General features: G+C 43.0%; 2 protein-coding genes across 6 annotated transcripts; one reads left to right on the top strand and one right to left on the bottom strand.

Annotated features, from left to right (window-relative positions):
- The first annotated feature begins 4,427 nt into the window (after nucleotides 1-4,427).
- LOC129774451 (uncharacterized) lies at nucleotides 4,428-7,598 on the top strand. The gene has a single exon (XM_055778189.1). It carries the CDS (start codon nucleotides 4,428-4,430, stop codon nucleotides 7,596-7,598), a length of 3,171 nt encoding a protein of 1,056 aa, XP_055634164.1.
- Nucleotides 7,599-13,738: 6,140 nt separating this feature from the next.
- LOC129776675 (zinc finger protein 888-like) lies at nucleotides 13,739-17,361 on the bottom strand. 5 transcript variants are annotated; one of them, XM_055782469.1, is made up of 4 exons: nucleotides 16,927-17,360; nucleotides 16,669-16,833; nucleotides 15,866-16,602; nucleotides 13,739-15,181 (listed from the first exon to the last, which is right to left on the bottom strand). In XM_055782469.1, the coding sequence occupies exons 3-4, from the start codon at nucleotides 16,539-16,541 to the stop codon at nucleotides 14,748-14,750; spliced, it is 1,110 nt and encodes a 369-aa protein (XP_055638444.1). In that variant the 5' UTR covers nucleotides 16,542-16,602; nucleotides 16,669-16,833; nucleotides 16,927-17,360; the 3' UTR covers nucleotides 13,739-14,747. The 5 variants fall into 5 exon arrangements, with proteins under 5 accessions (XP_055638444.1, XP_055638446.1, XP_055638445.1 ...); XM_055782471.1 differs by having other exon boundaries at nucleotides 17,084-17,360; XM_055782470.1 differs by having other exon boundaries at nucleotides 16,714-17,361.
- Between the last annotated feature and the right edge of the window lie 72 nt (nucleotides 17,362-17,433).

The following is a 17,433-nucleotide window of genomic DNA, read 5'->3' as shown; positions in this document are numbered from 1 at the left end:
TCAACGTGGTTTGACATACGCTACAGGAGTGTTAGATTATTCTGTATCGTACACGAACATTATTCACACGTATAAAATAGCGTGCAGTGTGTGTGCGCTATTTTGCACGCTATTTCCTAATCCTAACCCCAGGACATTTATAGCATACTTGATAAATGTCTAAGTTCGTTGATTTGAGTTCACGATAGGTAGACCGGGGCTCTGGCAACCCTATTCCAACCAATGCGAATTGAGCGTAGGCAGCATAAAACAGCGCTCGCGCTTAGGGACTTACGTATTGTTCAATAAAGGGTGTGTCACATCAAATTGCATCACGGAAAAAACGCTGTAGAAATTTAATTTTTAGGAATTATATCTTCAGCTTTCGCTTTAAAATCAGACAAGAGTGTATAGATCACGTTGGCCATGCTTCACTGTCAATTTTTCGTAAATTTGGAAAAATGTCGTCGAACGAAAAAGAGCGTCGTGAATTAATCCTGTGCACTCATTTCGAGAATCCGGAGTTGTCACATCGGGACATCGGTAAGATGCTGGGAATCGTCCAATCCACGGTCAGCAGAGTACTAAAACGATACTTCGAGAACCTAACCATCGATCGGAAGGTGAAGAACGGCAAAAATGGATGCTCCGTCAGTGAAAAAGATCACAAGCGCGTATTTAAGCAGTTTAGACGTGATCCGAGAAGTTCGGTCCGGGATGTCGCCAATAAGCTGAATTTGTCAAGTTTATTCGTCCAGCGGACCAAGCAGCGGGATGGCCTACGTACATACAAGGTTCAGAAGGCTCCTAACCGCGACGAAAGGCAAAACATGGTGGGGAAGACGCGAGCCCGGAAGCTGTACACCGAAATGCTGACGAAGCCGCATTGCCTGGTAATGGACGACGAAACCTACGTCAAAGCGGACTTTCGTCAGCTGCCGGGCCTGTTGTTCTTCTCCGCAGAGGACAAATTCAGCGTTCCGGAGAAGATTCGCAAGCAGAAACTATCCAAGTTTGCCAAAAAGTACATGGTGTGGCAAGCGATCTGCTCTTGCGGAAAGCGGAGCGCCCCCTTCGTGATGACCGGCACGGTAAACGGGCAGGTTTACCTTAAGGAGTGCCTACAGAAGCGCTTACTACCACTATTGAAGCAGCACGAGGGCCCGACCATCTTCTGGCCGGATCTCGCTTCGTGCCACTATTCAAAGGACGTGTTGGAGTGGTACAAAGCCAACGGGGTCACCTTCGTGCCAAAGGAAATGAACCCGCCCAACGCGCCGGAGCTTCGCCCAATAGAGAAATATTAGGCGATTATGAAGCAGGCCCTCCGGAAGAACCCAAAAGTTGTCAAATCGGAGGCGGACTTCAAGAGAAAATGGATTTCTGTTCAAAAAAAACTACAACCTGACGTTGTACAGAACCTTATGGACGGGGTAAAGAGGAAGGTACGAGCATACGGGCTTGGGCTCGAAGTATGAAAAATGGAAAATGCCAAAAGTTGTTTAATAGTTTTTATTTTACTGTCTAAAATTTTCAAAAGGATCGGTCTACTGGGCGAATTTCTACAGCGGTTTTTTCCGTGATGCAATTTGATGTGACACACCCTTTATTTGGTGTCATATATGTTAATATTTGATTACGTTGGATAGTTTCCTTTGGCAAGTGATGTTTGGATACCCATCCGGAAGCTTTCTTTGCTATTTGCAATTAAAATCACTGCTGGAGAATCGCGCGGAGCACTTCCTTTTTTAATTTTAGGTTATGATTCCTATGCTCATGATTTTCTATGCTGGCTACAAAAAGGCGGCCATCTTAGCCATCCCTTGGGGTAGACAATAAAAAATCATGTTTTCGTTCCTCTTTAATATGGACGTAAAAATAAGATTGCGTATGCGGGTATAAATTTCGTTCCTAGGAAAGTAGAAAAGTGTATTGAAGTCAGTTGATTGAAGAGGCAGATTTGTATTCATTAGCCGAGTCAGTTAAAATAACCACTGACTGGACTAGTTCACCAGTCATGCTCATTGGTCAACGCTAGTCAACGCTTTAACCTTCAAGTGTAGAAAACACGGGTTATTTCGTGATCCATCCGTAAGAGACGGAACACGAAACACGAGAAATGTCGTGAGCGGTCCGCAATGTGTTAAAACCTGCATTTTTAAGACGATTTCATTTGGAATTGCTCTTCTGTAGAATTGGAGATGTGTTGTGGCACCGCTGGAAACACTATCAGATGATACAAGCGCTCTCCAGTGGTGAGCGCGACAACCGGCGCACAAAAAAACGTCATCGACAACAAAATAAAACAAAAGCAAAGTATAAGGTTGATGAGTATACAAAAATAGAAAATTGTGAAATTAATTAAAGTTTAAATAATTGTTTATCTGGGGTAAATATGAGTGAAATGCTTAACATTGAAATTGTATTGATGAAATGATAATTAAATATAGAAAACAGGAGGATATTAGGCGGAAATTAGCTGGTTGAAGAAAAAGGAAGTTGTAGCATAGAACTTCTCATGTGAGTAACAGCTTGTTACAAAAAAAATGTTATTTTTAAATAAAGTTCATTGCAGTTTTGAGCTGCTGATAAAGAAAAAAAGTTGCTTCAAAAATCTAGTTCAAGACAACGTCCGAACAATCTCAAAAATGAGTAAAACTCGACGTACGGGACAATCTAACCTCGAAACTGAGATGGCAGAAGAGGATCCAAACAAGACGGGGTACAACTGTGCGCGTTGCTCTCTTCCGGATCATGCCGAAAGTAAGATGGTGTTTTGCGATCAATGTGAGAGCTGGTACCACTACGGTTATGTCGGTGTGTCATCACCAGTAAAAGATGATGATGATTGGATGTGTCCTGACTGTCGTAAATCTGGTGACGAAATAAGATCAGAGGGTGCCAGTGTTTTACAGATTTCTAGTGTCGGTACTGAAGTGACGGATCCCGATCAGGAAGATCAAGAGATGGCAGTAGCCATGAAAGCGATAAAGCTGGAGAGGGAACGTATGAAGAAACGACAGACGCAGAAATTGAAGTATGCCCAAATGCAGCTAGAGCTGGAAAAAGAGAAACTTGAGATGCAATGGTACACTGAGAAGATCCTGGAAATGAAAATTAAGGCGCAAGCGGAATTCAACCACGAGAGAGATGCCGAGCGCAAGAAGTTGCAGCAGGAATTAGATCAGCTAAGCAGAGAAGGATCCCGAGAAGAAAAAAAGGTTCAGCGGGAGAAGAATGTGAAGAAAAACGTAGCTGTCGAAAAGAAAGAGGAATTAATAAGTACTGAAGAGTTTTACGATGGCAACGTTAGCAATTCAACTCCGGTCATACAAGCTGGATCTTCAGGAGTAAAAGGCGTTCAGGCATCTATTGTAAAGCAGTCAGACGCCAACGCGCACAGCGAAGACAGCAGCGGTTCTGAGTACGAATCATAGGGAGAAAAGGAAATTAGAAATAAATCCGAAAATGTCATTAGAAGTGGACCATCGAAAGCACAGTTGTCAGCTCGTCAGTTTTTGTCCCGAAAACTTCCACCGTTCTCTGGCCGACCAGAAGAGTGGCCTCTGTTTTTCAGTAGCTATCAGACGTCGACGGATGCATGCGGATTTTCAAATCTAGAAAATTTGGCCCGTCTTCAGGAGAGTTTGAAGGGAGCAGCGAGAGATGTGGTTAGTAGTCGTCTTCTACTACCAGACGCGGTGCCTCAAGTAATGGAAATGCTTCGTATGTTGTACGGACGGCCGGAGCAGCTTCTAGACTCTCTTTTGCTGAAAGTGCGTAAAGCTGATCCGCCAAAGTCAGAAAAGTTAGCATCGTTTATCACGTTTGGAGTGATTGTTCAACAGCTCTGCGATCACCTCGAATCGACGAACTTGGAAGACCATTTGGTGAACCCTATGCTCATCCGGGAATTGGTGGAAAAATTGTCAGCGGGTACGAAAATCGACTGGGTACGGTACAAGCGGCAAGCGACGAAAGTGACGTTGCGAACATTAGCAGATTTCCTATCAGATCTAGTATCTGCTGCGAGCGAAGTGGTAAATTACGTTGATACGTCTCAAGTAAGTGGTAGTCGAGTTGATAAAATAAAGAACAAGAGTAAGGAACAGGAGAGTTACATCCATGCACATAGTGGATTCGATGGTGCCGTTGTGAACAAGACGCAGGGTCGAACACCTTGCGTGATGTGTGGGCAGACAAATCATCGTCTGCGGAACTGTGAGAACTTTCGCCTACTTAGCGTGCCACAGCGGTGAGAGGCGGTGAAGAAATGGGAATTATGTCAAATCTGTCTCAACGCCCACGGTAAAGCGAAGTGCAAACTTAATATTCGTTGCACAATAGGAAATTGTTCGAAGCTCCACAACAGTCTGCTTCATTCTGCTGAGATCCAATCGAGCTGTAACACTCACAGTGACTTCTCCAAGGATTCGATTTTGTTCAGAATGGTGCCGGTTAGAATTTTCAACGGTGACGTAAGCCTTACAACAATAGCGTTTCTAGATGAAGGGTCATCGTATTCACTGGTAGACAGTTCGTTGACCAGAAAACTAAAGTGCAGCGGACCAACTCAGCCGCTCCGCGTCACGTGGACAGCTGGAGTCTCCAGATTGGAAAAATATTCTCAGAGACTACAGTTGACAATCGCGGCTCGCGACTCGAACGAAAAGTTCGTGCTTCGGGATGTACACAGCGTGAACAATCTGAAGCTGCCAACGCAGTTCATGAATTTCACTGACGTCGCCGGAAAGTATCGGCACTTGAAGGGGTTGCCTGTAACCGATTATGCTTTGTCAACACCGATGCTCCTGATTGGGCTTAAACATATTGAGTTTTTCGCACCAATAGAATCGCGTATCGGTCAACCAGGCGAACCGATCGCGGTTCGTTCGAAACTAGGCTGGACAGTTTACGGACCACAAGGGACAAATCGCGAAGCAGGTTTTGTGGGACAACATTCGTGTATAGGGTTATCAAATGAAGAGTTGCACGATCTTCTTAAGTCGCAGTACGCCCTTGACGAAAAAGGGGGTTCAGTTAAAATAATGCCAGAGTCTGAAGAAGACAGAAAGGCTCGAGAAATTTTGGAGAAACGAACAGTTCGGGTCGGCGATCACTTCGTGACCGGACTGCTCTGGAATGAAGAGAACCCTACATTTCCAGATAGTTTGCCAATGGCACTGCGGCGCATGAAAAGTTTGGAGAAGAAATTATCGATGAATCCAGAACTGGAAGAGGCAGTAAGGCAGCAGATAGTTCAGTATCAGGTGAAAGGCTACTGTCACAAAGCAACGAAGGAGGAATTGAACTCAACAAAACCAGAAAATGTGTGGTACCTACCGTTGAACGTCGTCCTCAACCCAAAGAAACCGGGAAAAGTTCGGCTGGTATGGGATGCGGCAGCAGAAGTGAAAGGAGTCTCGCTCAATTCCAAGCTCCTGAAAGGACCGGACTACTTAACCTCCTTACCTTCAGTGATAAACAAATTCCGGGAACATCGCGTAGGGTTTGGAGGTGACATCCGCGAGATGTTTCACCAGCTTCAAATACGATCGGAGGATAAACAAGCTCAGCGGTTCGTGTTCGAAAATGAAGTTTACGTAATGGACTGCGCCATTTTCGGAGCCAGTTGTTTTCCAAGAGCAGCAATGTACGTAAAGGATAGAAATGCTCGAGACTTTTGTGAACAGTTCCCAGAGGCTTCCGACGCAATTATTAACAGACATTACGTTGATGACTATTTCGATAGTAGCGACACCGTCGAAGAAGCGGTTCAGCGAGCGAGTGAGGTGAAATTGGTCCATTCCAAGGGCGGTTTCGAGATCAGGAACTGGGTATCAAACTCCCCAGCTTTCCTGGAGCAGATGGGTGAAAAGGAGAAGAATCAGGCAATCCTCCTGGATTCAGCCAATCCCGAACGGGTTTTGGGGATAGTATGGAACACGACAGATGATGCTTTCACGTTCACCACCAAGATGCAGGATAAATTGATGCCGTACTTGTACGACGGAAAGGTACCAACGAAACGTGTTGTGCTTAGCTGCATCATGAGCCTCTTTGATCCACTAGGACTACTGACACCGTTCACATGTTTCGCAAAGGTGCTGATTCAACTTCTTTGGAGAATGGGTTGTGAATGGGATCAGGACATCGAAGGAGAAGCGCTGGAAGAATGGAGGCAATGGACGAGACACTTGGGTGTTGTGGAGTCGGTGAAAATCCCACGACATTACTTCGGAGACGCTTTGTCTCTTGATTACTCGTCGTTGCAACTGCATACTTTCGCAGATGCCAGCGAAAAGGCTTACGGCTGCGTCGGATATTTTAGAATCATGGCTGGGGGAATTCCTCGGTGTACGATGGTGCAAGCGAAAGCAAAGGTGGCACCACTGAAGCAGGTATCGATCCCACGATTGGAGTTAATGGCGGCCGTGCTTGGTTGTCGATTAGCTGACACTATAAGAGAAAATCACAGCTTGACAGTGAAGCAAGTGTTCTACTGGACGGATTCGCGCACCGTCCATTCTTGGATAGTTTCCGATCAACGGAAATATAAGGCATTTGTAGCGTTCAGGATCGGAGAAATCATCTGGCAATGGCGATGGGTGCCAACCAAGGTAAATGTTGCGGACCAGCTAACCAAATGGAATAAAGGGCCACAGTTCGGTTCGGATAGTTCCTGGTTCCAAGGTCCTCAATTTTTACGCAGACCGGAACCGGAATGGCCACTACCACAACCAAAGCCCCCAAATGTGGAAGAAGAGATGAGAGCGGCTTTCCTGTTACATGATATAGAAGTCCAAAGCACGTTAGTGGACGTTTTAAGGTTTTCCAAGTGGAACGTTCTCGTCAGAACGCTGGCTTGTGTGAAGAGGTTCATCGACAATCTACGAACAAAGCGAGAAGGAAAGGCAATCGAAGTTGTGCCGGCATCACAGAAGGTTAAAGCATCGATCTTGAAGAAGCTGTCGATAATCGAAAAACCATTGGACCGCGATGAATATCAATTCGCGGAAAGTTGTCTGTTTAAATTGGCTCAGGTAGAAGCGTATCCCGACGAAGTCAGAACTTTGATGAAAAGTCGTCAAGCAGAGGGGCCAGTCAGATGCAATATGGAAAAGAACAGTCCACTCTACAAAGTGTCATCGATCCTAGATGAACTCGACGTCATTCGCATGGAAGGAAGGTTGGCAGCAGCGGAGTTTCTTCCGTTTGAGCTGCGTTACCCGATAGTGCTTCCGAAAGGTCACCAGATCACACGCAAATTGTTGGACCATTATCACCAAAAGTACGGACACGCAGTCCGAGAAACACTAACAAACGAAATTCGACAGAGGTTCTACGTGTCCCATCTTCGAGCTGAGGTGAGGAAGGTTGTGGATAATTGGGTATGGTGCAAAACAAGAAATTGCAAACCAAAAGCACAAAGGATGGCACCGTTACCAGTACAACGCGTGACCCCCAATCTGCGTCCGTTCAGCTTCACTGGAGTCAATTTTTTTGGGCCTTTGCTTGTTACTGTTGGTCGGCGTGTGGAGAAACGGTGGGTGGCATTGTTCACCTGTCTTGTGACAAGAGCAATTGTTGGAGTAGTAACCTGCGATCTAAATAGTTGATAGGTAGTATCCTGGAGCAACCTTAGTAACCGTTGTTCGTTTACCAGTATAAATAGATGTAATAAAATTTTCATTACTTGTTCAGACTTTGACCAACTCACACGTTGTTTTTATTTCCACTCACAAGTGGTTATGGGCCCAGAACATGCCATAGCCTGAATATTAAGAGAAGCTTATTTTCGATTCCGAAACCATGATCCCGAGAGACACGCCCCAGAGCAGTGGTGTTGGAAGTAATACGAGCGGATGTACGAGGACGGCAAACAGTGGCGCAGGATTACCGGCTGGTGGTGATGGCGTGCGGTCCGCAGGTGTTGTTCGTGCCTTTGGAAACCCTGTAAATCTTTCGAACATGGAGAAGCTGCGTGGACGTGAAAACTATGCTTCATGGGCTTTCGCAATGAAGATGACCCTAATAAGAGAAGGTTCCTGGCGAGCAGTGAAGCCAACTCAAGGTCAAGAGGTCGATCCCGAGATGAGCGAACGAGCGTTAGCTGCGATTTGCCTAAGCTTGGAGAAGAATAATTATAGTCTGGTGAAGAACGTTGAAACGGCAAAAGAAGCGTGGGAAAAGCTTCAGAAATCGTTTCAGGACAATGGACTAATTCGTCGTTTCGGATTGTTGGATAAGTTGACGTCGGTGAAGTTGGAGGAAATTGGTTCCGTTGAAGACTACGTCGACGAACTGGTAACAACTGCTCAAAACCTGAGTGAAATCGGATTCGAGGTAAATGATCAGTGACTGGCATCGCTATAATTGAATGGATTGCCAGAATACTATAATCCCATGATCATGGGACTGCAAGCCTCAGGGATTGAGCTGACGGCCGACACCGTGAAAGCGAAAATACTTCAAGACGTGAAGTGGCCGTTGAAAAGCTCCGGAACAGAGGGCGCGTTATACACCAAGCAGAATCAAAAACCGAGACAGTCCAAGACCGAGAAGAAGAACGGAAATTGTTTCAATTGTAAGAAACCCGGACATTTCGCAGCAAATTGTCCGCAGAAGCAACCAACAAAGAACAAAGGCAAGGTTTTATACGCGATGCTAGCTGTTGGAAGAGGAAAAGAAGAAAAATGGTACTTCGACTCAGCTGCAAGTAGTCATATGACCAGATGTGAAAAAGGTTTCAAGAAGCAAGAACGTTTGGAGCACTCGATTGATACAGCAAATAATCAGTCGATAAAGTCCGTTGCAAAAGGGTTTGTCGAGCTAGATCTCAAAGAAGGAAGCATCGAAGTTCAAGACGTACTGCTAGTTCCTGACTTGGCTACAAATTTGCTATCCATCAGCAAGATTTGCAAGAAAGGTCTGAAGGTCGTTTTTACGGCAACGAAATGTGAAGTTTTGGACGACGATGGCGATGTGATTGCTTCAGGGACGGAAGAAGATGGTCTGTATCGATTGAACCAAAAGAAGGAGAAGTCATTCTTGATGATGGATTCGAATATCTGGCATAGACGATTGGGACATATCAATCAGCAGAGTATGGTGAAGTTGATGTCGATGGCAGATGGTATTGTGTTGAAGAAGGAAGCTCTTCAAGATTGCATTGCTTGTCTCCAAGGAAAGCATGCTAGAGACACTTTTCACGCAAGTAGCACGAGGGCAGAAGGCCTACTGGACTTGGTGCATTCAGATGTATGCGGTCCTGTTGAAGTTCCATCGCTTGGAGGAAGTCGATTCTTTCTAATTTTCATCGATGACGCAAGTAGAAAAGTGTTCGTGTACTGTCTGGAATCGAAAGGTCATGTGGCAGAAGTATATGAGCAGTTCAAGTCACTCGTCGAACGGCAACCGGGCAGAAAGTTGAAAGTACTTCGCACGGATAATGGAACGGAATATGTCAATTCAAGAATGCGGAAAAATATGCACCGAGACGGAGTTGTGCATCAAACAAGCTGTCCGTATACACCAGAACAAAATGGAGTAGCCGAGCGGATGAACCGCACTTTGGTCGAAAAAGCAAGATGTATGTTGAATGATGCTCAATTGCCAAAGAAATTTTGGGCAGAAGCTATTTCTACATCGGCATATCTAGTGAATCGCAGTCCGTCCAGATCCTTGAGTTTGGTTACACCCGAAGAAGCGTGGTCCAATCGAAAGCCGAATTTAAAGCATTTGAAGGTGTTTGGATCTCGTGCGATGTTTCATGTCCCAAAACAGAAGAGAAGAAAATTCGATGTGAAGTCCTGTGAAGGTGTTTTCGTCGGGTATGCAGACAATTCAAAAGGGTATCGTATTTTCAATCCTGATTCTGGTGATGTGATCATTAGCCGCGATGTGGTGATTTTGGATGAAGGACGACCATCAAATATGCTGAAAAAAGATCAACTAGAAGCTATTGAGTTCATGGAGTTGTTCACTTGGGTTGAAACGGATGCCGGCGACGTGCAAGGTGGCGTTCCGCCAAGGGTTCAAGATGAAGTTGCAGTACCGATGAATGCAATTGTGCCAGATCAGGCTAACATTTCGGATCATTCTGCAAATAATGTGGTGCCTAATCTTGCGCTCCCACCGCAACTTTCAAGATCAGCTGATGAGCAGCAAGGGTTGAGGCGCAGTGGTCGGGAGCGCTCATTTCCTGGCAAGTATTCAGATTTTGTATGCTTTAGTTCAACTGCTGTACAGAATCTTTCCGAACAGTGCGAACATGATGATTCCGACAATGAGGGTGTTGCGGACGACGGAGATCCAACGAGCTACACTGAAGCATTGAATCGAGCGGACCATCAGCACTGGAAGAAGGCCATGGACGAAGAAATTCGAGCGCTAGACGAAAACGGTACATGGGTTCTGACTGATCTACCGCGAGGAAGGAAGGCGATCAGAAATAAATGGGTTCTCAAGACTAAACGAGGTGCTGATGGCGATATCGAAAGGTACAAGGCACGGCTAGTTATAAAAGGATGTTCCCAACGCGCTGGTGTTGACTACAATGAAGTTTACTCTCCGGTGGTGAGATATTCTACCATTCGTTTGCTGATGGCGTTGGCAGTTCAACACGATCTCGACATCGAGCTGCTTGATGCAGTAACTGCATTTCTGCAAGGAAAGCTCAAAGATGAAGAGATATACATGGAACAACCTGAAGGCTACGTTGGTGATTCCACGAAGGTGTGCAAGTTGCGAAAAGCATTGTACGGACTGAAACAGTCAAGCAGGGTGTGGAACACACAACTGGATGAAGCGTTGAAGGAGTTCGGACTGATTCGTTCCAGTGTAGATCAGTGCCTGTACTTCACTTTCAAGAAAAACGGAAAGATGCTATTCGTAACAATCTATTTGGATGATTTTCTAGTGTTCACGAATGATGCAGAAGCCAAAAAGAAGCTGAAATCTTTCCTGAATTCCAGATTCAAAATGAAGAATATAGGCGAGGCGAAGTTCTGCCTGGGACTGCAGATAACTCGTGATCGAATGAACGGAAAGCTTTTCCTTGATCAGAAAAACTACATCGAGGATGTTTTGAAAAGATTCAACATGGAGAATTCGAAGCCTGTTGCAACGCCAATGGATTCCGGCAATAAACTAGACAAGTCGATGTGCCCGAAGACCCCGGAAGAAGTAGAAGAGATGAAAAAGGTTGGTTCGTTATTGTATGCAGCACAAGCAACCAGACCGGACATAGCGTTTGCAGTTAACTTGGTGAGTCAATTTTCTGCAAACCCTGGAAGACAGCATTGGGAGGCTGTAAAACGTATTATGCGTTACCTTCGTGGCACATGTGACAAGAAGTTGATGTACTTGAAGAGCGGCGATTCCCAGTTGACCGGTCATACAGATGCGGATTGGGGAGGAGATCCTGATACGCGCAAATCAACAACGGGATACGTGTTCAAGAAGATGGGAGGAGCCATCTCGTGGAATGTGAAGCGGCAGTCATGCGTGGCTTTGTCATCTTGTGTAGCGGAGTTCATCGCATTATCTAGAACGACACAAGAGGCGCTCTGGTGGCAGCAGCTTCTTCGGCAGATTGACGGTGAGCAGACAATAGCGATATTTTGCGACAATCAATCCGCAATATGTATGACTCGCAACGACGGATGTAATCCCCGGACGAAGCATGTGTCTATCCGTTACCAGTTTGTGAAGGATGTTGTTGAGAAAGGTGACATCAAGCTCCACTACATCCCTACGCACGAACATCCGGCTGACGGATTTACAAAGGCTTTGGCGAAACAGAAACATATTCAATTCATGGAATTGACCGGGATCGTAGGTTAAGGAGGAGTGTTGGAGTAGTAACCTGCGATCTAAATAGTTGATAGGTAGTATCCTGGAGCAACCTTAGTAACCGTTGTTCGTTTACCAGGATAAATAGATGTAATAAAATTTTCATTACTTGTTCAGACTTTGACCAACTCACACGTTGTTTTTATTTCCACTCACAAGTGCAATTCACCTAGAAGTCGCCCATAGTTTGTCGAGTCAGGCGTGCTTGATGGCGATAAGACGATTTGCTTGTCGGCGAGGTATGCCAACAGAGTTCTTCTCGGACAATGGGACAAATTTTGTAGCGGCGAGCAGGGAGGTGATTCAAACTATCATTATAAGATGCAAAGAAGCATTTACAGATGCAAGAACGAGATGGAACTTTAATCCACCGGCAGCTCCCCATATGGGCGGGGCATGGGAGCGACTCGTTCGATCAGCGAAAGAAGCGTTGTCAGCGTTGGACGATGGACGAAAGCTAACCGATGAGGTGTTGTTGACGGTTTTGACTGAGGCGGAAGATGCGATAAATTCGAGGCCATTGACGTACATGCCCCAGGAATCGGATACGGACGAAGCACTGTCGCCAAATCATTTCCATCGAGGTTATCCGCCAGGTGGCGCGTACGTCGTTCCAGTAAACGAAGCAGAAGCATTGCGGGATAGCTACAAGCGATCTCAGTTGTTAGCGGAGAAACTTTGGCAGAGGTGGCTGTTGGAGTACTTACCGTTCATCAATAAACGTACAAAGTGGTATGTCGATCGAGAACCAATAAAGCCTGGAGTCGTAGTCTATATTGCGGATAGCGAGAACAGGAAAACATGGGTTCGTGGAGTTGTGGAGGAAGTTGTAAAGGGCATAGATGGTCGTGTCAGGCAAGCGGTACTGCGGACGACCAAGGGTGTCTACAAACGACCGGTTACGAGGTTGGCGGTGCCCGAATTCGAAGTTTGTAAGTCTGGCTACAATCCGTGATTTAAACCAGAATTACGGAGAGGGGCTGTTGTGGCACCGCTGGAAACACTGTCAGATGATACAAGCGCTCTCCAGTGGTGAGCGCGACAACCGGCGCACAAAAAAACGTCATCGACAACAAAATAAAACAAAAGCAAAGTAAAAGGTTGATGAGTATACAAAAATAGAAAATTGTGAAATTAATTAAAGTTTAAACAATTGTTTATCTGGGGTAAATATGAGTGAAATGCTTAACATTGAAATTGTATTGATGAAATGATAATTAAATATAGAAAACAGGAGGATATTAGGCGGAAATTAGCTGGTTGAAGAAAAAGGAAGTTGTAGCATAGAACTACTCATGTGAGTAACAGCTTGTTACAAAAAAAATGTTATTTTTAAATAAAGTTCATTGCAGTTTTGAGCTGCTGATAAAGAAAAAAAGTTGCTTCAAAAATCTAGTTCAAGACAACGTCCGAACAAGATGAATCACCGATGTTTAGAAGAAGCATTTTGAAAATCAATGTGTGCGTTTGACGCAAAAATACATAAGCACTCTTCACCAATCGACGCAATGTCTCCCCTCTTCGGATTTGATGTTGCGAAAATTGCACCACTGTGTGCGATGTATTCCATTCTCAACATCATCGACATTTCGTAGTGATTTTGTTCTTGGACTTTGTATCGAGACAAACCGCAATGAGTTGAAAGCGAGCGAATTTGGGAATCGTAATGCATGGAACAAAACTTAGAGAACTACCGATTCGATTGGTATACAAATCATTAAAATCCGTTCGTAGCAAAAATAGTTATCAACGTTTAAAGTTTCCTATAAAAACGTGACATGTTCTGGAATAAAGACAATCTAGGAAATAAATAGATAAAACTCGGAAATAATTTACTGACTTATATGGTTTGAATGGCAGTATTTTTTTTTTTATTTTCATCATAATATAAGTTTTGACTAGACCATTGTTTTATAGATGTTTACTAGCTGACCCAGCTAACTTCGTCCTGCCCAAAATTTGTTTGTTGCTATCAATACCTTCAAACATTGACGTTTTCTTATTATGAGCAAGTTCATGGGTCCAATCGCAGAACTGTTCATTGATTGTTCTTCTAATCGACCCCGTTGAATTTACATTTTGCTATATTTTTTTTAGTAATTTTGATTAGTTTTCGAGTTATGCAGAAATTTGTGTTTCATTTGTATGACAGCCCACCCTTAGAGAGCGGGAGGAGTGTCTAACCACCATAGAAACATTTATTGCATCCAAAAATCTTCACATGCCAAATTTGGTTTCGTTTGCTTGATTAATTCTCGAGTAATTCAGAAATTTGTGTTTCATTTGTATGGCAGCCCCCTCTAGAGAAGGGGGAGGGGTCTCAAACTATCATAAAAACCTTTCCCGGCCCCAAAAACCCCCACATACCAATTTTCATGTTGATCGGTTTAGTAGTTTCCGAGTCCATAAGAATCAGACAGACAGACAGAAATTCATTTTTATATAGATATTAATTATAAACGCCACTGCGTGCGCCTTTAGTGAAACTGAGGATAATAGAGCGATATCCATGATTTCCACAAAAAAAAAACTATTTTTCATCAATCAGCATACCGAGTCTTTCATCAGATGATGTTCAAAAATGTTTGAAGTGTGTTTTACAGTATTTGTTCGATAACTGAACCTGTTTCAACTGGGCGAATGTCAACTGGGCTATATCCCAATTAAAAAATAGCAATTTGTAAATAACTTTTTTTTTCTTTTTTTCGCTATATCAAACAATTGACGTCATATTCAATTTGAAGATTTGCTGTGAGGGGTATTCGAATGTAATTTGAGATGTTATAAACAATAACATTATAATGAACAATATTGAAAGCTGACTATTTTGATTTCAAAAGTGACGATTTTGAATGCTCCAAAAAATGTTTAATACAAACCGAGCGTTCGCTTGAACTGAAAAGAAAAATGTCCTACGAAGCACAAACTACATATTTCGGTATGGTTTTCACCTCCTTCGGATGATTCTGACGTCGTGATATCCCGCCGGAACAGCTAGTTTCGTCATTTGTCTTCTCATAGTTCTGAATCGTCTCATCATCAACCATTTCTTCACCATCCGATTTCGATGATTCATTCTTTATATCAACGGTTTCTAGTTCTATTTGTTCCTGAATTGAATTTTCAGCATTTTTCTCATCGACATCATTTGGATTCAATTTGACAGTTGGAATTTTGCTATTGCTTTCACTAATTTCATTCAACTTCAAAATGTTATAATTGTTCTCTTGCGAATTGGTGGTGATTCTTTGTTTCTCAGTTTCAAACATCTCCTCGTCATTTCTATTCTTTTCACTGGGTATTGCACTCCTTTCCTTGATGACCTGCTTCTGCGTTGATGCTTTTTCTGTATTACACAAGATGATATAAATAAATTGCGAATAATTATCATATTTATTTAGATTGAAGTGATTTAACTCGGTAATATGAGTCACACTTGAAGCACTTGTACCAGATGTACAATTATGAAACCGAAATTTGCCAACATACGGGTTTCAACTCATAAGTTTGAAGATTTTCATAGAAAATGTCTAAACTGCTGCTTCGTCCCATTGCCTCTTATCAAAGCCTATTATTTTGAGCATCCTAAGCGTCGAATATCTTGGCTCTGGGGCGAAAACAATGCTCTGTGTTTAATGTGACAAAAAATATCATATTTTATAGTAAGCCGCTGAGACCTGGCGAAACCGTGAATACTGAATGTTATCGATAGCAAATAATAGATTTGTGCCGAGCATTGCGTGAAAACGACCAGAATACAAAAACGGGGGTGCATAGTAATGCAATTATAAACCGTATTAAGAAAATACTTGTTTCATATTTATACATCTGGTAAAAAAGCTTCACCCATTCCAAACGACATGCTTGGGAAAGTGAATTCAATAGTGCGTTGAGATCCAGAGTTGTGTTTAATCTGGCAATCAGATATTTTGTTCAGAGGTTGTGTTATTTCATACAATATTACATGTTAAACCCTTCAAGCGATGTTACTCAGTAAACTTCCTAATTCCTGATTCATCGTAATACTTACGCAAAAGCTTGATGTGCACGAGGGACGTTTGATGCTGCAATAGATGTTGCATCGACCGGAAAAACGTTTGGCAGGGCTCACATTTGAATCGTTTCATGATGAGATTCTTGTGAGTGTTCTCATGATTCCGATGCACTTGAGAATTGTTGAAAGCTCTTTCGCAGAATTGACAGCGGTATTCCGATTTCTGCTTGTCGTGCGTATTCCGTACGTGATATGCAAACGAACTCCAGGTCCGATATCGCAGCGGGCAATGAGTACAAACGTATGCAAAGCCATGCGTTTCGAAATGTTTGTTAAGTGCCGTCACAGTAGATGCTTCGATTGGTTTTGCCTCTGTGCTACACTGTGAACATTTGTAGCGTAACATATTCGTGTGACTCTTGAGATGATCATTGAAATCGCTTTTGTTCTCGAGAATATTATCACAGATGTAACATTTGTTAGCTATAGTTTTCACCTCTTTCGAACGTTTTTTAAGTCGAGATCTTCCTTCAGAGCGGCTAGATTCGTCATTTTCGTTGTTATAGCTGGAAGTCGTCTCATCATCGTTCCCTTCTTTTTCGAATTCGAACGGTTCGTGCTTGATATCGATGGGTTCCGTTTTAATCTGTTCGTAAATGAGATTTGCTCTTTCGCCATTCATAAAATCAACTTTAAAATTTTTCTCATCCATATCGACAAACGAGTTCCTTTGACTACTTTCTACTCTATAATTATATTTCCCATGCTAGCAGCTAGAAGGAAAAAGCAAGCAATAAAATTCAACAAGATGCAAGATGCACTTTAAGGTTTAATGTTACCGATTTAAACGGGTTATTCGAATTATTTCTAAATATATATTTCACCTATATAGACTTCAGTTATGTATATGTCAGCTGACACCACAGTTTGGTATATTCCGTTAGAATTTATCCGTATATTCCGTTAGCATTTTTTGCCTATTTGGGGATGGTAAAATAGTTGTGCTGAAACATGAATTGAATATAATAAATTCAAGCTACAGAATGAAACCCCATGCTGTTCGTGGTATCGCACTTTTCATTGCGATACCACCATACCATTAAAATATTATTGTCAATATTTTATATCAAGTATTAAACAATATCTAAGAATGTTCTATCACAAGTTTCGCTATTATGGTTGGATCGTTGGATACTCTCAATGCGTCAAATCACTCATATTGCCATGTACCCAATATTGCTGCGGTTTACTGACATTTTGGTTCAATCAATTACTGTTGTGTACAACTCGGTGCGGTTATATAGTCGAATAGTGGCTAACTTTAAACTCCATGTTAAATGTGAACACCTCCATGTGAAACCAAAATATGAATATCGCTCATGCAGTTAGAATAAAGCAGCGCATTTTTCGATTTCAATCCTCGTAAATGATATGTTGATAAACAAATGACGCCATATTGATTTTGATTTTGGGTAGCCTATATTCAATTGATGTCTAACCCCTGGATATTAAGAGACGAATGAACTCTCAGAGTTTAAAGTCTCTCTAATTCAATACCTTCCTTCCTTCCCTGGATATTTCACTCTGAGACATTTCACTCAATC

This window comes from Toxorhynchites rutilus, chromosome 3, assembly GCF_029784135.1.
Source record: "Toxorhynchites rutilus septentrionalis strain SRP chromosome 3, ASM2978413v1, whole genome shotgun sequence".
Lineage (NCBI taxonomy): Eukaryota > Metazoa > Arthropoda > Insecta > Diptera > Culicidae > Toxorhynchites > Toxorhynchites rutilus.
Note: the sequence above shows the minus strand (reverse complement) of the source record. Positions and strands in the feature narration are given on the sequence as shown.